This window comes from Polypterus senegalus, chromosome 14 (assembly GCF_016835505.1).
Source record: "Polypterus senegalus isolate Bchr_013 chromosome 14, ASM1683550v1, whole genome shotgun sequence".
NCBI classification, from domain to species: Eukaryota; Metazoa; Chordata; class Cladistia; order Polypteriformes; family Polypteridae; genus Polypterus; species Polypterus senegalus.
Window position 1 is genome coordinate 94,745,337 of NC_053167.1, and position 23,274 is coordinate 94,768,610.

At 36.4% G+C, this 23,274-nt stretch overlaps 1 protein-coding gene across 4 annotated transcripts in view; it reads right to left on the bottom strand.

Annotated features, from left to right (window-relative positions):
• Positions 1-23,020, bottom strand: part of LOC120515151 (choline transporter-like protein 5) — a 303,584-nt gene extending 280,564 nt beyond the window's left edge. For 2 of the 4 annotated variants that reach the window (XM_039735904.1, XM_039735900.1), the window contains exon 1: positions 22,762-23,019. In XM_039735904.1, the coding sequence (XP_039591838.1) occupies positions 22,762-22,801 (40 nt within the window). In that variant the 5' untranslated portion in view covers positions 22,802-23,019. Of the gene's footprint in view, positions 1-22,761 lie in introns of all 4 variants that reach the window. The other 2 variants (XM_039735902.1, XM_039735903.1) reach the window with 2 other exon arrangements.
• Positions 23,021-23,274: the final 254 nt, after the last annotated feature.

Below are 23,274 nucleotides of genomic sequence, written 5' to 3' on the forward strand. Positions count from 1 at the left end.
TGAAAATGATGGATGAACAGGCTATTCAGAAGAAAATTACTGATTTTCTCTGTGTGTGTGTCTATGACAGCAAAGAAATCGTATAGAAAAAAACACTTTGTCTGTGATTACCATTTAGGAAATTCTCAACCAAATGGAAATTCTCACTAGGGTGGCCCAAAATACAACAGCATTTATTTATATAGCACATTTTCATACAAATGATGTAGCTCAAAGTGCTTTATATGATGAAGAAAGTGAAAAAAGACAAAAAAAAAAGAAAATAGAATTAGGGAACACTAATCAGCATAGAATAAAAGTATGGTCAGATGGCCAGGGAGGACAGAAAAAACAAAAAAAAAAACAAAAAACCTCCAGATGGCTGGAGAAAAAAATAAAATCTGCAGGGGTTCTGAGGCCACGAATCTTAACTATCAATCAGTCAGTTGAAGTTTATTTTTTTAAAGACAGTGTGGCAAAGTTGTTAGTACTGTTCACTAACAGCTACAGACGCCTTGGTTCATTGGTTTACTGGTTTGCTGTCAACATGGATTTTTCCAGTTCATGCAATATCTTCATGGGTTTTATCCATGCATTCAAATTTCATTACACATTTTTTAAAAAGTGCTAGTTTAACTGTCAGCTTGGCATTCACAGTAAGAGCAAATGTGGGTATGGTCCATCATAATTTTCTGCAGTGCTCTATCATCTCTAGTATATGGTTGGTTCCAGTATTCTGAATGTAGCTGTTGAGAAATGCTACAACCCAACAAAAGACAAAAGTAGATCTTGAAATTTAATGGAAACACAGAGCAAACCATGATAACATACTTTAAATGGAATTCCAATACCTTACTCTTACATAGTACAATGAAAAAAAATTATATTTTTCTTTTGTTTTTATGGTCTCAGTAGAATATAAAGAAAATTGCATAAGACATAATAAGAATAAAACTTTGATACATGATTACTAAGACATTTACTGGCAAAATCCTCTTATACCCAGCAAACATGAGATTTAGAGAGTGACTGAAAGAAAAGAAAAGGTCAAAAAACTAAAGCAAGGTTCAGAGCCAGGAGAACAAATTTCAATAACCAAAGTCAAAAATCACAAGATAAAAACCAAAATCAAGAATTTCCTTATAAATTTCCTTAAGCTAAACAAGGAAAAAACAAAATAGTTAGTTATTGGCAGCAATAATTAAAGTGAGATTCTTAGAAACAAAGTTAATTGTTTGGCCCTGTGAGTCAAACCAGAGGTCAAGAATTTAGGTGTCATTATTGACTCTGACCTTAATTTTAGATTGCATATTAATAATATTACCAAGACTGCTTTCTTCCATCTAAGGAACATTGCAAGGGTGTGATCTCATAACATTTGAAGATGTTGAAAAATGAATACTGTACATGCATTCCTATTTAGCTGACTAGATCACTGCAATGCTCTACTATCAGGACGACCCAAGAAGGAAGTAAATTGGCTACAGCTTGTCCAGAACGCAACAGTAAGAATTCTAACCAAAAAAAAATATATATGAGCTTGTATCCCCAAGATTATTATCTTTACGTTGGCAGCCGGAGTCCTTTAGAATTGATTTTAAAATACTTGTACTTGTATATAACGCTCCAGTAAAAACCTGATCCAGTCAATGGGCAGGCAAATAATGATCCCAGGTCTAAGCTATATTTTCAACTTTTTGTCTTTTTTGCACTTTTTAGTGATGCTATGAACAATGGTTTGCCAAAACTATTTTTTTTCAAATACCAAGTTTTTTCAGATATCAACTTGTATTTGTGAAGACTACAACTCTGTAGTGTAAAGCTGTCTCACTGCTAGTCTTCTTCTCCTTCTTCCTTCAGCTGCTCCCATGAGGGGTCACCACAGCAGATCACCTTTACCAAATAAAGAATAAAAGACCACAGCACTAACTAGATGGTTGTATCTACCACATCTAGCTGTCCGATGCTAAATAGTACCTAGTGGTTGCTAAAAACAGAACATAACATTCTTTGTTGTAAGCAATGTTAAGTCAAAAAGCCTGCCATTACACAGGTAGATTGCAAATACAGGTAACCTCTAAAGCAAGTAGGGAATAATTGTAATTTATACAAGCAGTCACCTTGTATGCTTGATTTACACTTCAATTATACTACCAATTTATTATGACAAATATTATTAGAATTTTGTTAAGAGATGCAATATAAACCGAGAAACCACAGCCATAGTCAGGGAGATTATGACTTCAATAGAATCAAATAATTATGGCTTTCTGAAAATGTACACTGGGCAAGAAAGGAGGAGAAGGTAGAGGTGGATGTGTTGAGATTGTATATAAAAAGATCTGGTCAGTCACAAGAGACTAAAAAAAAAAAGAAAATCTAAATTTGAAAGCAAGATTGATCAGGATCTGAGCTGATTCACACTCAACAATATGTCAAAGAGGTGTTTCTGGAATACACCATGTTTCTGTATGCTGATTGATGTGTCTAAAAAGCTTTGTGGTCATTATATGTAAATGAACCTAGATTATTAAAGGAAGCTTTCTTTTAGATTTCTTCAGTCTTCAACGTTGCATTAACAAGAGCACTTAAGACTCTACCAGCTGGTGTAAATAAAGGACAGTCACATCTGAATTTCATTTATAACAATGGCTCAAGACTCTTTTTATTTACCAAGTAAATAACACTATAAGAGTCCACATAGGTCACTTGAATTATATATACAGTACACTCCCCTAATAAGGAGGTCTGTGTCACCAAAGATTAAGTCAGTTTAGAATAAATTCAATCATTGTAGTATGCAACAAGATCTTTCTATTCTGTTCCGTTGAAGAAGATAATCTTCCTTGTTGAGAAAAATAATTATACACATGAAATAATCCTTATAATAGCTGATTGCAAGTTTCATAAGGAAACTATCAGAAATGCCAGCATCCATGAATATTGTAGCTTCCGTTATTATATGGGACTTATAAATAAACAAGCGGAATTTAAATACCATAAAAATAGTGGAAATATATTAAAAAAAGCAGGACATGTTAAGCTTGTCAGAATTCTTAGGACAAAAAGCAGGGGATGTGGACAAAAAATCTACACTTACATTTCCAAAATGACTTTAATAGTATTGTACCCCTGCAGAGAAATTACATTCTAAATGGTAAAGTTGTTCTGTACACAAAATTATCACTTTCTTCTGCTCACCTGCTCACTGAGATGTAAAGCAGGTTGAAAGTGATAAAGATTTAAATGCCTTTACAGGTAACATTAGCAGTAGGCACCAAATGCTCCAAGAAAAATGTATCAGTAACAGCCACCAGGTCATTGATTTTATACACAAGAGCTGAGTAATAACTGACTGGCTACAGTCAGTCAAATAATAGTTATTTACAACAGTACAGTGGAAAGACACTTATCAATTACTGTATATAGCTTATTATATAATACTTTACTAAGGATGTATGGCACCCAACAAATGAAATAAGTTCCTAAACAAACACTGACTAGTCTGCGGAATATGATGAAGACCCATGTGTGCATGGATCTATCCTGCTGGAAGTCAACAATGAAGACTGCGTTTGGTGGTTGGAACTGAGTAATAGAGCAACGCTTGAAGGAGAGGGAAATGAATTCATTAGTAAACAGCCATTTTCAACACAAGGGACAGACACATGAAAAGGAGTACGACTTAATGCACTTGATTCCATAAACACCACACATCTGGGCATCCATGGAATAAGATAGAAAATTCTGTCTGGAGAGCTGAGTAGAGCTCCATCATTAGAAAATTTGGAACAACTATGAGGCACCCTGTAGTTGATATACATTATGGTTATTAAATTAAATACTGTAGTTACTTTTTTTTATGGCAGCTCATCAAATAATATATCAAATAATATATTTTATTATTTTTTGCACAGTACATACTGTATGCTTTCATTCAGTTATTCCACATAGAAAAACAATAAAAAATGGAAAAATCTATTATCAATGACTTTCTATGCATCAAGACATAGACAGCACAAAGACCCACAATCTAGGTTGCATACACAACTCCTAATCTATGAAAGTATACTTTTAATAATCATAATTTTCTTCTTTTATTTCCATATACTCAACACAGGGTGTATATCCTTTTGTAGTTTTTTCCTTTAGCATAAAGTCCGTCAGTAGTTACATTTCAATCCATCCAATAAATGACTCCAGTGAGGTTTCCGTGTGTCAATTTATTCTTTTTTTCATACATTAATTAGTTTCAAAAGTAATTCTACCTGAAGTGTAAAAAATTTCTGGTGCCAAGTACTGAGTACGAAAGTTATTTCCTGGGAATTGAAATTGTGATCTTAGTTTGACTGAAACAACCTAATTTTGTTAATGAGTAAGGCCTGACAAAAAGGCTACCATATCCAATAATATGATTTTTTTATTATAGGATATGCATGCTGGTATTTTTTATGACATAACAACAATTTGCTTTATTCAATTCAGGGATGCAGCACTCAGAAAATGAGAATAAAAAGTTGGTACCATCCCGGGACTAGTCTCACAAAGCCATAGGTATAAGATAAGTATCTGGAGACAATCATGAGTGAATTTTTCTTAAAATTAAGTGGAAACAATTACACAGTTCACCAAGTGTGACATTTTTAAACCAATCCAAAGCCTCATGAAGGCAGAGTTGAAAGTAGAGATGGTCATTTAAACAGCAAAGAGCAATTGTGTTCTTCTTAACCTGGTCTGACTGACAGCAAGTCTGTGACACGACTAGTAAACCTTCTATAGTGGAAAAAAATGCATGTTAAACATATAAATGTATTTCGTGTGTGGAAAAACGTGTGAAAAATTATACTGTAAAACTAGATTGTTCTTTGGCAATCAAAGACATTACTGGGTTAGTGGTAAAAGAGACAGATTTACTGTAGGCAGCTGCGTGTGTTCTCTGTCACTGACAATTATAACGATACAGTTGGAGTTAATATGAGATTGAAAGAATTGGAAGCTACATTCACAAAAAGGTATACTGTCAAATACGCATTCAGACGAAGCATGTGCTGCCACCCTAGCATTATAAATATAAATCATCTTAACAACATTTTAAAACTTAGCAGTAACATTTTTGGTCTGCATAACAGTGTCTTATGTTTTGCACTTTCCTCCTGCAAACAAATTTCACTCTGAGATAATAAAGTCTACCTAATCTAAACCATCACACCCAGTAAAAAGGAGGTAAAAAGAACTATCGAGTTGATAATGACAAGCCACAGGAGAGAAAGATTTCAGGGTTCAATGCACTCAAAACACAACCATTTCAGCAGAACCACAGACAATGCTACACAATATCCACCTTAACACTACTGTCTAATTGGAAATGTCACACATACCATACCTATATACTGCTGTAGCATTTTAACACATAGTATCATATATAGACCACAATTCTTCTCTAAACACTATATGTTGCTTATATGACATGTAGTGATGCAATAGTCAAAATGACAAGATAAATAAATTAATCAGCATGCTTCATATAATTTGTGCTACTGATCATTTGACTTGATAACAGAAATTTTAGCTTTTTATTTTCTCTAATTACCATGTCTTTTCTTCACTTTATTTTTTTCTCTCCTTATCGTTCCAAACTTATTTTTCACATTTGATTAATACATGAAGAGAAACGAAACACTGCCGCAAATGTTACTTATCTCACGTATTTTGTAGCAGTGACCTGAAAAATACAAAATGGAAAGAAAGAAGTATATAAAATAACACAACTCAGTAATGACCAGTGCTCTACAATGGCAAATAATTTTAAAAAGTCCATGAAAAAAATATCTCATGTTACTCTTGTCACATTGTTCACAGGTCTATTATCCAGTCACTTGCTCAAAACGTGTAAAATTAATGATTTTTTTTTCTAAATATTGATAAATAGTTTATTCTGGAATCATCAAAGTCAAAGTCAAAGTGAACTTTATTGTCATCTCAACCATATACAAGTATACAGATAGACGAAATTGCGAAGCTCAGGGTCCACAGTGTAACCACATGATGTGCAAATAGTAAATTAAAAATAGAATAAAAATTTAAAAATTTTAAATTAAAACATAAACAAGACAAGACATTGTGCAAAGATAGGACAAAGGAGTAGCAGCAATATTGATGTGTAAGATATGTAATATAATACATAAATAATAGATATAGATAATACAGAAATTGTCAGTGTATGATAATAGTTGAAGACGTGTGTAAACAATGACAGGTCAGAATTGCATACATAAACACTAAATCCAAAGACTGACGGAAAAAGCTTTTTGACTCGAAGACCTGCTTCTTCCGGTCATTCGTTGGTCCAGACTCCTGTCTTCATTTCAAAAAGTGACTTCAGTGAGCCTTTGGGTTCCCTGTTTATGTACACGCTGATAATTCCAGAAGTAAGTATTTAACAATATTTTAGAAAAAAGGCATTTGTTTAAGCAAGTGACAGGATATGTATGGAGGAATATTTCGACAAAATTAAATAAATGCGTAAATAAATAAAAGTACTGTGAAATGTGAGCATAAATAAATAAATGTATCATGAAATGAAGCCTTAATAAATAAATGTATCATGAAATGAGAGCATAAATAAATAAATGTATCATGAAATATGTTTTTCGTTGCTTATTTATTTATTTCATTTTGTCCGTAACATTCCTGCAAACTGTCATGAAATACGGCTTGAAATAAAACTGTCACTTTCACTCGTCAAAGTTGAGAGGGTGGGCTCTAACACGCCCTCTAGTTACTGATTGGTGGATCGATAGCACAAGAATTAATTAGAAAAAGGCTTACTACTGCCGATGAAATGGATTCTGCCAAGATATTACGATTTCAGAGAGAGTATTGAAGATTTATCGGAAGAAATTACAATGTTGACGGCCCTTTTAGACTCCGATATAGATGAAACTGTTTTGAAATTATCGAAGAACAGGTGGAACGGACTCTACTACACTCCAGTTCAGGTGATGCAGTACCCTGCTCTGGACGTCCATCCTTTGACACTCTAGCTGAGTCAATAGAACACTTTCTGTTATGCGGTTTAAAAGTACGATAGATTGCAGATCTATATGGTGTATCGGAGAAGACGCATCACAAGGCGAATGAGCCAGTTTGATATAATGTAAGCTGCAACGGCTGTACTGTATTAGGTTAGGTACTTTGACATGGAATGCCCAAAGCAGCTCCAACTAATATTTTGAACTGAACAACTTTGCCACTGATCAGAGCTGTACAGTTGTTTGAAAAAGTAGCTGCGAATATGCAACTGACTTTATACTCGTAAAACAAGGGTCAAATACTCAGTTCTAAAAGGGCCGAACATTGTAATTTCTTCCGATAAATCTTCAATTCTGTCTCTGAAATACGTAATATCTTCGCAGAATCCATTTCATCGGCAGTAGTAAGCATTTTTCTAATTAATTCTTGTGCTATCGATTCACCAATCAGTAACTAGAGGACGTGTTAGAGCCCACCCTCTCAACTTTGACGAGTGAAAGTGACAGTTTTATTTCAAGCCGTATTTCATGACGGTTTGCAGGAATGTTACGGATAAAATTAAATAAATAAATAAGCAACGAAAACATATTTCGTGACACATTTATTTATTTATGCTCTCATTTCATGACATATTTATTTATTAAGGCTCTCATTTCATGACACATTTATTTATTTATGCTCACATTTCACAGTACTTTTATTTATTTACGCATTTATTTATTTATTTCATTTTGTCCGAAATATTCCTCCATACCTGTGGACTTTTGCAACCTGAGTAACGCAAGACTTTTTTGTTTTTCCCCTGGACATTTTTCATATCATTTGCCGTTGTGTATCATAGGTTGCCATTCAGTTCTGTTATGTCATAAACCTCTTTCTCTCCATTATGTATGAAAAGATGTTATTCTTGGCCATTTATGTTAATAATATATAAACATATATGTTAATCACTTATAAGAAAATGTCATTTTTGGGTGGAGTATTTCTTTAAAGTGTATGGAGGATATTGTAGACAGGTTTTTACAAAGAAACCCTGTGGGCATAGCCTTTTATGATTTTAATGCTATTCACAATTACATTTTCAGCAAGTTCTCCCCAGACGTGTATTCTCTTCACAAGAATTAAATTTTTCTTGCTTTTGCTTGCTGAAACAGGAAGAGCAGGCAAGTAGATCCATAAGACGGCAATGCTAAAATCCTGTACCACCTTGTGGTTTAAGTATTTGTATTTTTTTAATAGAGATTCTTTGAGAAATAATAAGTTTAATTCTCATGATTACAAAATGTATAGAAGAGGTTACCTCCAGAAACCCTGTGCAGGACAAAGCTTGTTAGAAAATGACTGACTGACTAAGAGATATTGTGTGTGTGTGTGTTTTTTCAATGAAACAAATGCCATTTTATTTTAGAAAGTATAAATAGTCATCGCCTGCAACTGCATTTTTCTGTAATAAAGGTCAATGGTTTTCATAACATCTTAAACAACATTAAATATAACACAATTAGTAACAATTCATAGTGACTGATACAGAGAACACTTGCAGTTGTTTCACCTTTTTAGAGTTTTAAAATTGAATTTGTAGGAATATTATATTAAAAAAAGCTACTGAAAACTCTGAGACATGCACAACTAAGAAAATGACCCAGAAAAAAGCCTGCACGCAAGCAGTATACAAGAGATGAATGCATGTGATTCAGTCCAGGTGCATTCTGCTTTGTATTTTCTTGGACACATGCTGCACTGGAAGCAATATCATTTTTTATATTTTGAGACTCCTCTCTCTCTCTTTCTCTCTTCTTTGTCTCTCCATGATGGTCCAACAAAGATTTCTGGTTTATATTTTTCTAGACATATATTTCATTTAAGATTCACTTTTAAAAAAAATAAAAGATTTGACAGGTAATGCATACATTATTTGGTAGAGTCTTTGCAAATTTACACAAGTTACACAAAGTGAACCAAATTTAAAATGTCAAAACACGGTAAACTTTTAATTACTTATTATCTTAATATTTTAACAAAAGAATTACTTGCAGCCCACTTAAAAAGCAGTGAATTTGCTTCTTTACACTACTGCCATGTTATGCTTCAGTTAGCTGTGATACTGACAGGGATAAGCAGACTCAGAAAAAGGATGGATGTACTGCAATTAGATATGCAGATATAATTTTGCTGATTTGACAATGAGTTTCTTTCAAATTGAATTATAAGCTAAAAATAAGAAGTAGTGCTTCACTTATCAAAACAATAATTTTCATAAAATTGACCACATTGAAAGTTTCATAGTTAGGTTTCTATGATTTTATTTTGCAAATTCTACCATCTTGATCACTTTTTTCAGAATCTACTATCTCTACCAATTTGAGAGTGTCATTAGCACCGTAACCCACATTAATCGGGGCGATGGGATAAAACATCTGCTGGGGGCGCCTTTCATTATTCGATCTACAGATACTACCTCTTTAAAAAAAATGTTGCTTGAGTGCTTCTTGTGGGTTTCATTTGGTTTGACCCCTTTGCCCATTTTCTCCACTTCATTTCTTGTCTATTGTTAGGATTTGGTAGACAGGCTTATTTTTATTTGTTTTGGTTTAATTTTTTTTTCGCATTTCTTTCAGTTAGCATAGTAAAACAAAAAAATCACCTTCATTCCTCAGCAGGACAGAAAAAACAAATCTAAATGTAATATAGTCAATGTAATATTTAAACATTTTGTCCCCTTTATTCAGTTAAGGACTTGGCAAACATGATGAGGCCAAAATACCAAAACAAAGTATGTTTTACAATGTTTCCATCATTTTGCACTTCCCTCTAATATTTTGGGTTTATGTGCCAGAAAGTATGGCATCTTATCCATCTTATCAATCAGTTTAATAAGTTGTTGTTTTTTTATAAACTATCACTTACAAAACTGGATTCAAGACATGGATACAAAATTCACCAACAAAGTCTTTATACCAGCACCTACAGAATTGGGTCGTTATAAAGGGAACCACCAAAAGTGTATTGGCAACAAGAAATGGATTAACATGCATTAAATCTTCAAACGACAAACTTTTATAAAATATTTGTTAATCATTTGAGTAGGTCTTTTCCGTCACTCTGGCACATAGGTTTCTGTTGCATAACTCACAGACACCAACCTAAATGAAATCATTTGTGTAACAGCATCAAGTAGGTGATGCATAAACTGTAAAAAAGAAAAAGAAAATTCAGAAGAAACCACTGGAAACATGTACCTTAAAGCTAAAAGATACAGTCTTTTATGCCCATCAGTTTCCTCAGACTTCTTTAATTCAATTTAGGTTTGATGGGAGAAAGAAACACACGGTGTCCAAAGCAGAATTTAAGCCTGGACGTAGTAACAGTCCATGGTAATGCCCATCCAAGCACACATCTGGAAAGTGTAAAGATAGCAGGACTGAGAAAGCAAACAAACCACAAAGACAATGAGCAGGTGCGGCTTCTAACCCAACCCATTAGAGCTGTAAGGCAGCAGCACTAACCACCCAGCCAAACTATCCAGCATATAGCGTAAATAATTTTACAAATGAGAACACACCATAAATCTCATAATGCACATGCAGTAAGTAATAGTTGTCCCAGTAGTCAAAGTATCACCTTCAGTTACATTACTCAATAATTTTGACTAACACTCCTACAAATCCTTGTATTAAACATTTTAATTAAAACATTATACACTATAAGATTATGATTAGATATCTGGAAAATTTGAAAATGTTTTGGGCAACTCAAAGTAAACCAAGATACCAGTAAAACAGGACACATTTGCTTTCCTTTTTAAATACTGTACATACTGTAGTTCTTGAAATTCTGGTAGTCTTGCAAACTACATTGGGATACCAGGATAAATACTGTGTAATAGCTTAATCAAATTACCCCATCGCAGGAAGTCTTCTGAATATTCACTTTGTTGCACTGTCATGCTTACCATCTTCATTGTTATGTAAAAGAAAACTAAAAAGTGCATGCACTTTCCCAAATGAAACTTGACAAGTTGCCATGCCTGTTACACAGTGAACCAAATCCATAAATACTTCCAACTGCTCCAGAAAACAAGCTGTAGCACAAACAATAATAATAGTCAAGGTCACAAAAAAAAATAAAAGTAGAGTTAAGTTTTACTTCAAATATTTAAGACTGAGCAAGGAAGAGCAGATAAAAATATGAGAACTTTGAGTAATACAATACCTATTGTCAGGTATTGGGCACCTGAGGATGACCTTACAGGCCCAGACAAGGTATGCAATAACCCGCCAGGACAAGAGGGGCTACCATTGCTAACAGCTCCTTTCTCCACTCTAGCTCCAAGAAGCCACCCAAGGAGGCTTACCTTAGCCATGCCCCCACTCAACTAAACCACGCCTCTTCCAATCAGTATGACATAAATTCGAAAACTCCCAGGAGATGGTGTCACAGTCTGAAGAACACAGTCCCACATGACAGAGCTCCCTAATCTAGACCTGCTCGGAAGAGCTGACAGTTTAGAGAAAAGCCACTGAAACTCAAAAGGCAGACAATGCGCTACTTTTCTGTTGTGCCACCACATGCTCATTTTTGTTCTTTGCTTCATACATTAAGCAGTAAAGGGAGTGACCCAGCTGGCACCCTATCTTTTCTTTTGTTCTCCTCTCCCTTATTTGCCCACCATGCTATGTATTTTTTTAAATAAGGTGCATAAAATTCTTCAACAGGATAGTGTAATCACAACACTTATTCTAATGATATGTAAGATAGACCTGTAAAATGATTGTTCTTTGAAGAACACACCATTGAGCCAGTTTTTAAAACACTGTTAATTTTCCCTTTACCCTCTTGTACGCTAAAGGAAAAAGTGGCACTGCTTATTAGATAGCAGTTTATGTTACTCATGTTATAGCTATTGCTGTTGCATTGCCACTAATACAATAAACTTACCTATAAACTTTAATTTTATTTCATACTAGCAGAATACCCGCGCTTCGCAGCGGAGAAGTAGTGTGTTAAAGAAGTTATGAAAAAGAAAAGGAAAAATTTTAAAAATAACGTAACATGATTGTTAATGTAATTGTTTTGTCTTTGATATGAGTGTTGTTGTCATATTTATATCTATATTATATATATATATATATATATATATATATATATATATATATATATATATATATATATATATATATATATATATATATATATATATATATATATATATATATATACCCGCTTGGCAGCGAGAAGTAAAAAAAAAGGAAACATTTTATTATAATGTAACATGATTGACAAATGTAATTGTTTTGTCATTGTCATGAGTGTTGCTGGTATATATATATATATATATATATATATATATATATATATATATATATATATATATATACACATACATACATACGTGTGTACATATATACACACACACACATATACTATGGGGTGCCAAACAGGCAAATAAATTGATTTTGTGAATATATAAAGTCGGTGTCAGAATATATAAAGTCAAAACTTGAATATATAAAGTCACTGTCGGAATATATAAAGTCAAAACTTGAATATATAAAGTCAACGTCGGTATACATAAAGTCAAAACTTTTTTCTGAATATATATATTTATATATTCAGGTTTTGACTTTATATATTCCAGCGCTGACTTTATATATTCTAGATTCCACGACTTTTATATATTGACTTTATATATTCAAGTTTTGACTTTATATATTCCGACAGTGACTTTATATAATCAAGTTTTGACTTTATATATTCGCGAATGACTTTATATATACAAGTTTTGACTTTATATAGTTAAATGTAGTCATCATTGCATAACTTTTTCTTTACCATAGAAATTTAAAGACTAAATTCAACTTCCATTCCTAACAAAGATATTTCTGGCGACTAAATAGAAGCTACTTATATCCAAATTCGAGCTATTGAGCTGTTGCCTGCCTGCCTGAATAAATCACCCTTGCTTCGCTCTTACTTTTTTACCATTCATTTAATCATGGCTAGTGGTGGAAAAATTATAAAATGGAAGGAGGATTACACTGAGTATGTCTTTACCAAAACAATTGTTGATGGCGAATCGATTATTCATAAAGCTTCAATTGGTGATCTGTTTTTCTGTGTTAACCTGATATTTTTTCATACTTCTTCTCAAACCAAGGGGGTGCAAGGGTAAAATGAATCGGGAAGCGATGATCAATGTAATCGATGTACCAGGAAATCATGCATTGACAGAAGTTCCCCTTTGCTTGTGATTAAATGCATTATTTTTTAACGCGGTATGGAGCACATGCATCGAAGCTTCTCAGCTGTGCTTGTGCTAAGAAAAGGAAATATTTTAAAAATAACACAATTGTCAATGTAACCTTTTGTAAGTAGTGCCTGGAGGATTCAGTGTGGAGAAACTCTAGACACAGCGTGTGTATTAACTTGTGGATTTTTCTGTGTGTATTTGGTGGCAGCGTCACAAAGTCGTAACACTGCGTTAGCTGCGGAGCGCAGCTCAGAGTGAAATGAGGTGAATGGGAGGGGAGATGATGACGTGACTCCCCCACCCGACTTAACTGTCAATCCCCCACAAACACAGGCTCTCGGAATTTGCATAAGCATAGCCCCTTACCTGCAATTTTAACTTAGTTACAAAAAGTGATCAAAACTCTTGTTTATATCCTGCGTCCTCTCATCTCTTTGAACTGCCTTTCCCAAGGTTTCTTCCATTTTTCCCTACAAGGTTTTTTTTTGGGAGTTTTTCCTTGTCTTCTCAGAGAGTCAAGGCTGGGGGGCTGTCATGAGGCAGGGCCTGTTAAAGCCCATTGCGACACTTCCTGTGTGATTTTGGGCTATACAAAAATAAACTGTATTGTATTGTATTAAGCTTGTATCCCGCATTACCCGTGGGCATGACAAACGCCAGCGGCAGCCTGTCTATTAACTTAACTTAAAGTTTAGGTTTACACCTTGCTTTGTTTCCGAAGTAGCAGCACTCATGAATATGGTTGTATATGTCACTCTCTCGCTTCTTATTGTTTCGCTGCCTTCTCAATTATATAATGCATGTTTTCTTCAGGGCTTTTTGGAGGTCTTCCTGGTTTTCTACGTACTGCGTTGACAGTCAGTTCACGTGATTACGTGGGAGGCGTGATGATGTCACACGAAACTCCACCCCCCACGGCTTTCGAGCTCAACTCCATTACAGTACAGTATATGTAGAAAAATAGCTTCTAGTTATGACAATTACGCGTAGAATTTCAAAATGAAACCTGCCCAACTTTTGTAAGTAAGCTGTTAGGAATGAACCTGCCAAATTTCAGCCTTCTACCTACACGGGAAGTTGGAGAATTAGTGATGAGTGAGTGAGTGAGTGAGTGAGTCAGTCAGTCAATCAGTGAGGGCTTTGCCTTTTATTAGTATAGATCTTATATCCATCCATCCATTATCCAACCCGCTATATCCTAACTACAGGGTCATGAGGGTCTGCTGGAGCCAATCCCAGCCAACACAGGGTGCAAGGCAGGAAACAAACTCCGGGCAGGGTGCCAGCCCACCGCAGGGCGTGCGCACACACACACACACACCCACACACCAAGCACACACTAGGGACAATTTAGGATCGCCAATGCATCTAACCTGTATGTCTTTGGACTGTGGGAGGAAACCGGAGTACCCAGAGGAAACCCACGCAGAACATGCAAACTCCATGCAGGGAGGACCCAGGAAGCGAACCAGGTCTCCTAACTGTGAGGCAGCAGCGCTACCCACCGAGATATCTTATATCATCAGTGACAATTCACAAATCTCTCATGTAACATAAACAGATGATGCCTTTGCATCATTTTTCTAACTACATTTATAGTAAAATGGAGACATGTGCAAAGCTTTATTATGTAATAGTATCAGTTTTGCTAGATAATAAACATCTTTACTTTCACTCCTCATGAAATAACATCTACATGATATTAGGGTTAACAAGGCTAGTGTGAAAGCATGTTTACACTGATGTAATGATTTGTAAGTAATGTGGAGGGCTGTCACCAAGCAATACCAGCATTCTGTTTACTGGCATTTCTGATAGCATTATGTGCATTAGTATTTTCTCAGAAGACCAGTCATTAGAAAACATAAGCCTGGTTACTCGTTATTGTAGTAAGAAAAGGGTTCTACATATAAGAAACAAATGAGCATGAAATTCTCTGATGTGATAAACACTTTACAATATGTGGGCACAAAATGAACAGTCACAAATAATGCAAAAGCAATCTGGTACTTCCAGATTATTTGCCAATTAATGTTAGAGTTTTAGATAATGTCAAATATAAGTGTGTTCAGTGCAAAATTATTCTTAAAGGCTGTCATCAATTGACCTGAAACAAGGAAAGGCCGGGATTACTTAGGAAAAATGTCTTTAAATGTAAAGTCTGCCAATATTCAAGAAAAGTTACACAAAATGACACCTTTCATTGGCTCTCTGAACAGATTATAATATGCAAGCTTTCGAGGCAGCGTAGGCCCTTTCTTCTTGCCTCAAAAGCTTGCATATTATAATGTGTTCAGTTAGCCAATAAAAGGTGTCATTTTGCCTGACTTCTCATTACATCTATTATAACTGACACGGTACAACATCCTAGTACTACAGACATGTCTTAAAAGAGTAAATTAAAATGCAGAAAATCATCCCCTATACAAAAACGTTAAATACTTGGTAACTTATTTGCCTTTTCTAATGGAATGCAACTTCATGCTGAAAAGTCATCCATCCACCCACTTTGCATGCCTAGGTTTTGCTATTTGAAACCTTTGTTAATGAAATTGTCAACATAAGCCAGGGAACCATCCCAGAATGGGACACACTTATATACATTTAGACTAATTTAGTCTGCTAACTCTTTCATCCAAAGTGACTCACAAATCTTCGTGTCACAAGCATTTCCACATTTTAGGCAGCTGGAGTAATGACAAGTTAAGAAACTTACTCAAGGGAGAAGAGAGACAGTGCTAAGAAATGCATAGTTGAGCTGAGACTAAAATAATACATGAAGAATATGCAAACATTACACTGAAGACACTTGAGTTGCATAGCCATTCTGCTGAAAATAACATAACAAGAAAGATGCCAGCAACTCTGAATGCTGACAGTGCACCCCGAGAAAACATAAATAATGTATGACAAATACAAAACAGCTTGCAAGAATATAAAACACAAAAAATAATTGATTATTTTTAACCTTACAATACTGTTAATTAGAGTATATAAAACAGACTGCCTAATTTATTAATTAGGCCGACTCAGGCTATAACATTTTCACAGGCAAGTGTTGTACAGTTTCTTTTACAATAATTTTCTTCTTTCATTTACTGTATTTCACTTCATGCGATGATTTGTGTCAGAAATCTATAATGATTTCTGTAGATGGCACTTCATGGCTGAAACCAAGTTTTTTTTGATAAATTTTATAGAACATCTTGCTAACATCTATTGGGATTTTTGATGGCCGTATGGTGAAGCTGACAGATTTGGTAGCCTATGAAGAAGTGCACATTTGGCATCATATGCGAAATGCATAAGGGTAGTATCCCCATTTACAGGTCTTACCATATGCAGCTTTTCCCACTCACTTTGTTCTGGATGTTTCTTTGAAATCATGCTACAGGATATAGTTTAGTCAAAGTTCAGCAGTAATCCTTCTATATAAAAGCGGTCGGGATTGTCCTTCCGTCCCGTGAGTGCTATGCAGGCATGGAGTTTCACACATGCCCCATTCATTTTGCAATGCACGATGGGATTTGTAGTTTCGTTTTTCCAGGTAAAAGATGATTTTCTACTTCAGACTGTGCGATATCTCCTTCTTCTTTCTTACTATATAAAAGCGGTCGGGATTGTCCTTCCGTCCCGTGAGTGCTACGCAGGCGCAGAGTTTCACACAGGCCCCGTCCATTTTGCAATGCACGATGGGATTTGTAGTTTCGTTTTTTCAGGTAAAAGATGATTTTCTACTCCAGACTTTGCGATATCTTCTTCTTCTTTCTTACTATATAAAAGCGGTCGGGATTGTCCTTCCGTCCCATGAGTGGAAAGCGTAGCGGTATTCCGCTTATCACAGACTTACTACTTGCAGCTTGCGGTACGAAGCAACAAGATGTGTGCAGAGTTCTGGTGCTCCCATCATTCCTTTGCTTTTGTGTGCGATGCGCTGGAAAAATAGACAAAATTATGTCTCTGGAAATAATTAATGTCGATGGAGTACAAATGCCTCACCGCGTAGTAAATATCCGGGGGGTTCAAAAGGGCGACCTCAATATAGAAAAAAAGTTTAAATTTCATCACAAACATAACAGAAACTACAAGTATTAAAGTAACACCGCTCAAATGCAATATAACCAAATTAATGAGTTTGTATAAAATATCAAATTGATCTACATATTGAATTGCCTTAAGAAGTGGTCAACTTAAAAGTCGGTTTCCTTAAAAGGCGGGTCAGCCTAGTAGATATAAAAAGATCATTTGGATTAAACATGTACAAAAACAGATTTGAGGCTCAGTTTACATTATTCTTAATTTTTATAGAATACCGTGTAATATTCTGTTTAACTTAGAAGGATCTTTTGATGGTGTGCACAGGTAAAAAGGTTATATGCTACATGGAAAAATGTATGTGAACAATTCCTCTAATTACTGTGTTTAGCTATTTCAGCTATTGCCATTGCTAACAGGGGCATAACACCAGGCATTCAGCCATGCAATCTCCATAAACAAACATTGGCAACAAAATGGTTCATATTGAAGAGCCCCGTATTGTTGAACATGGCACTGTTATAAGATAGCACCTCTCCAACAAGTCAGTCTGTCAAACTGCTCCCCTACTAGTGCTGCCCCGGTTAACTGTAAGTGCTGCTAGTGTGAAATAGAAACATCAAGGAGCCACAACTACTCAGCTGCAAAGCGACAGGCCACAAAATCTCACACAATTAAACACCCAACTACTGATGTACATAGGAAGCTGTCAGTTGCAACGCTCATTACTGAGTCCCAATCTGCCTCTGGAAGCATCAACAGCAGAAAAACTGTTTGTTGGTTGTTCCATTGCTGTGCAGAAATACACAAGCCCAATATCACCATGCTCAATGCCAATTACCAGATGGAGAAGTGTAAAGCAGACCAACTTTGGTCTCTGGAGTAGTGGAAATGTTCTTTCTGGAGTGATCAATCATCCTTCACTATCTGGCAGTTAATGAATTGGAGACTGCTATCTTTCATGGATGCATGATGCCAACTGTAAAGTTTGGTAGAGGAGGAATAATGGTCTGGCACTGTTTTCCATGATGTGGGCTAAGCCTCTTAATTAGAGTAAAGGGATCTCTTTATACTACAACATGTAACGACACTGTAGAGGATAATGTGTTTTCCTACTCTGTGGCAACCGTTTGGTGAAAGACCTTTTCTATTTAAGAATGGCAATGCTCCTAAGCACAGAATATAGAAATGGTTTGTCAACCTTGGTTTCGAAGACTTTAACTGGCTGGCACAGAGTCCTGACCTCAACTACACACAACTGGGATGAACTGAAACACCAATTCTGAACCATGCATAATCACTCAGCCTCATTACCTGACCTCACAAAAGCTCTTCTAGCTGAATGGAAGCAAATCCCTGGAGCAAAGTCAGTCCTGGTGGGCCGTAGTGGATGCAGATGATTGTTCCAATTTGCCTGTTTACTTCAAAACTAACTCTTTCCAATAACAGACCATATTTAATTGTATGGCTTGTTACTATTTTCATTCTGTTGTGCCAGATCATTCTTACATTGTAAATTTTTTCCTTTTCTGGGATAACACCCAAACAATTTGAAACCTGAACAGAATTAGTAATTCTCAGTCCTTCATTTTTTTCTTTTCAGTTTCTTTCTAAGTACTTTACTAAACCTAATTAATACCGCACAATGACAGGTGTAAACCAAAACAGGTCAGATAGGGACTTGCTGGTTCCTTTGTCATGTGCATCTTATTGCTAATAATAAGTAAATAATAAAAGAAAATGCAGATGTTTAAGATGAAAAATAAGCAATTAAGGGTGAGGAATCTTAAAAACTAAGTCAACTAAAATGAAGCATCAAAAGTGTTACTTGAGCTATAAGTCCTTGAACAGCAACAATTCACTTCCCGTTAAAGGATACGTTTGGCTTTTTACATTTTGCAAAATAAAAACCCTGCCCTTAGACATTATAATAGACATGAAAGGTACTTGAGTCATGAAGTTATGAAAAGCTGCTTACAACGTACTGAATATATACATTTTTCAAGCCAAAAATGTTAATAAGTCAGTGTAATTGACATTGCCTAGATATAAGAGTCCTGTAGACACCTAGACAATAATAACCAAAAAAGTCACGCAATAGCTTATATTATTTTACTATATGGAAGCTTTTATCTTTAATTTGCAAAGATACTGCCTGCTGTCGTTGGGTTGTTAAAGCACATGTGTACTTTAGTGAGAGAGAATATTGAGCAGGCACAGCCAGAGCTTAAAGTGAGCCAGTTTTCCATTTCTGCAGCAGTGTAGCTACTGTAAAAGTTTGCAACAAACTCTGAAAGCAAACACCACCCTCCCACCACCTGCTCTTCAAAATAATATGTGCCTAACAGCACATTTAAAACTCCGAGGGGAACCCCCATACCCACTTGATTAGAAAAATTGCATAAAATTTGAAACACATCATGAAAAGGACCAAGCAGCCTACAAAAAAAAAGAGTACCACCAATATTTGTTTTGACTTCAAGCACTGCATGTAGCATCTATATCAAGTAACAAGAACTGAACAGATTTCATAGACATCCATCCTGATTTTCCAAGGCAAAGGCACAGAACATCTGGTTCCGTTACATCATTACAGAAGGACTTGGATAGCATACAGGCTTGGGCAGATTTGTGGCAGATGAAATTTAATGTCAGTAAATGTAAAGTATTACACATAGGAAGTAAAAATATTAGGGTTAAATACACAATGGGCGGTCGGAAAATCGAGAGTACACCATATGAGAAGGATTTAGGAGTCATAGTGGACTCTAAGCTATCAACTTCCCAACAGTGTTCAGAAGCCATTAAGAAGGCTAACAGAATGTTAGGTTATATAGCACGATCTGTGGAGTACAAGTCCAAGGAGGTTATTCTCAACCTTTTATCATGCACTGGTGAGGCCTCATCTGGAGTACTGTGTGAAGTTTTGGTCTCCAGGCTACAAAAAGGACATAACAGAGCTAGAAAAGGTCCAGAGAAGAACGACTAGGCTGATTCCAGGTCTACAGGGGTTGACTTATGAGGAAAGATTAAAAGAGCTGAGCCTTTACAGTTTAAGCAAAAGAAGATTAAGAGGTGACATGATTAAAGTGTTTAAAATTATGAAGGGAATTAGTACAGTGGATCGAGACTTGTATTTTAAAATGAGTTCATCAAGAACATGGGGACACAGTTGGAAACTTGTTAAGGGTAAATTTTGCACAAACATTAGGAAGTTTTTCTTTACACAAAGAATGATAGACACTTGGAATAAGCTACCAAGTAGTGTGGTAGACAGTAAGACGTTAGGGACTTTCAAAACTCGACTTGATGTTTTCTTGGAGGAAACAAGTGGATAGGACTGGCGAGCTTTGTTGGGCTGAATGGCCTGTTCTCGTCTAGATTGTTGTTCTAATGGGTGGGGAGTGGTTTGGTGTTGGGTTGTCATAGGCCCACCCACGACAGCTGGTACAAGTATACAAGCAAGCAACAAACATATCATCACCAGCAAAGAAGATCAAGAATCTGTGATAAAATAATAATTTCTAACTTCATTCCATTAACATAAACTCTGAAGGTATGTTTTCCTAAACTGAAATCTTCGTCGCTCCAAAGTGGACTAATTTGGTAAACGTTAACCCTTTTTCTTTCACCTTTGCACCCTGGTACCCCAAAGCCCCTCTGTAAATTGCAAAAGCAGACAAGACATTTTTAAAATTAAAAAAAGCTCCACCTTTGGACACAATTTTGGGTAGCAAATTAATATACACCATGATAGAGAAGAAATAACTTCAACTTAAATATTTAACACACTCTTTAACAAACTAGGTTGGAACAAAAACCTGCAGCCACTATGGCCCTCTAGTACCAACTTTGCAGACTCTGTTATTGACTAATAGGCCTAGGAGGACATCAGTTTAGACTGATAATACATCAATACTTTGATACCAGTTGTGCCAAGCAACAGAGATGTACATTTCATGCATTACACATAATCTTTTATATAGCATAACAATAAACGAACAGTACAGTGCCACACACTATAACTTGAAGGTGTTAACTGGAATGTAAGTGGCAAAAGTAAAAGGTAAAATGTTATTTGTAGTGGGATCACTGTGGCCCCTTAATACTGTTTATAGCTTTTGCAATCTGATTAATAGATCAATTTAATTAAGGCTGCATCAATTATTTCAATGGACTAGGGAGACTGGAACTTTACTCACAACATGCATAATGCATCAGACTGGCAGGCCCAACTGGAAGATGTACAACAGGAAGGTTACATCACAGCTTGGCTAACAGAGCTTAATAGTCATGTAAGACATAAATAAAAATGGATGTGCGTAAAAGTGTTACATAATAAAACATTTTCATACCTGTCCAGTCCAATTTAGATATGAGAGGGTTCAAAGCCTTTCTGGTAGCCTCAGACTTATAGCAAGAGCCATCCTGAAGTGGGCACCAGTCCACTGCAGGCCCTACTCACATGCACACTGAAATTAGAATTGTCACTTATTGTAACAAGAATGTTTTGGGGCCATGGGAGGAAATGTGAACTACCCAGAAAAATGGACACGTGTTGTTGGCAGCTGTACTTTGCAATACCATTAAGGATCCAGTATTTGCACACCTCTGCAGTGCAGTACACTTTACTGGTATTGCTTATTTTCTGTCTGCAGCCTTTTCCGTTTGCTTTGAATTTCACTGCAAATTCGCAAAACACGTTCTCTTTTTCAATCCTTGTAGTTTAACCTAACAAAATTAACATCATGTACAGCACCATTACTTCTATTTTTGATTGTCACCGTGTTGAACTGGGGACACTGGAATCAACCTGCTATGCAGACACTTCCACCAGCTGGTGGCCGCATGTCACCCATGCACGCCCACCAACACCCCTTCTAAATATCAAAACTTTTAATCAATTTTCAACACTCAAAGGGAGCCTGAAAAATAATATGTACTGTAGAGAAGCTATTTTTAAAATCGCTACCCAAGCCTGCTCCCTGTCCGCTAACCGTACAAGTTTTAGCCTTTGCATGATTTGGGCACGTACAGTTAAGCTGCAGAAGCTGAGCACGCGTAAATAATAAATGCACAATGCGTTCCTGTAAACGATCCATTCACGAAAGCTATATCTCACTGCATATATGTCAAATAGGTAGCTGTCAAAAGTTTACTTCCCGGGTAAGGGCACTCTGGCACCTGCTTTTCTTTGGTTTGCCAGCCTCGCTCCTCACGTTACCCCCGCCCGTTACATATGAGCGGCACCGCGCTCGTTTGTTCACCGACAATCGACAGGGCAGAAACGGTATAAACAGGCCACCGGCTCGGCGTCCGCCTGCAGGCGACAGCAGCCACGGAAAGACGAAGCCATCCTGCGCAGTTCTACACCGCTCACATTCGGCTCCACGTAACGGACTTGGTTGCACGCGTCCGGTGAGTGACAGAGAGGGCATTGCTCCGCCGAGGCGGACAGCGCTTACCGTAGAACGAAGCGACAGGGGTTTCACTCTTTCTTGCCATTGCACTTCAGACCCAGGAGACGCCGTACGCTCCTCCGTCTCGGTGATGGCATGTGAGGCTTGTCGTCCGAGTCCTCTTTTAAAATAAGCCCCTTCTCCGCTTCTCTAATTCTCGCTCGCGCTTTCTCTCTCTCTCTCTTCTCTCTCTCTCCCTTCAGCTTGTCTGAACCACTCCGCCTAACTCGAGCGCTGTTTACTGCCTGAGAAGCGTCACACCGAGTGGGAGCTGCAAGACCCCGACCGAAACGAGAGAGCGAGCCCGGCTTAAAGGGGCAGTGCGCCCCTCGGGGTACCCGCCTGAGCGCGCGTTCTCGCTCGATAATTCGTCTTTTCTTATTGAGAATTGCATTGATATTTCCAAGAATTCGAGGCACATGATAGTGTTGTTCCCACTGCACTGGTAGCGTTGAGAAGTGAACAATTTTAAGCAGATAGGATCCATTTTTGTCACTTTACGGGATCGCCAGATTTGAT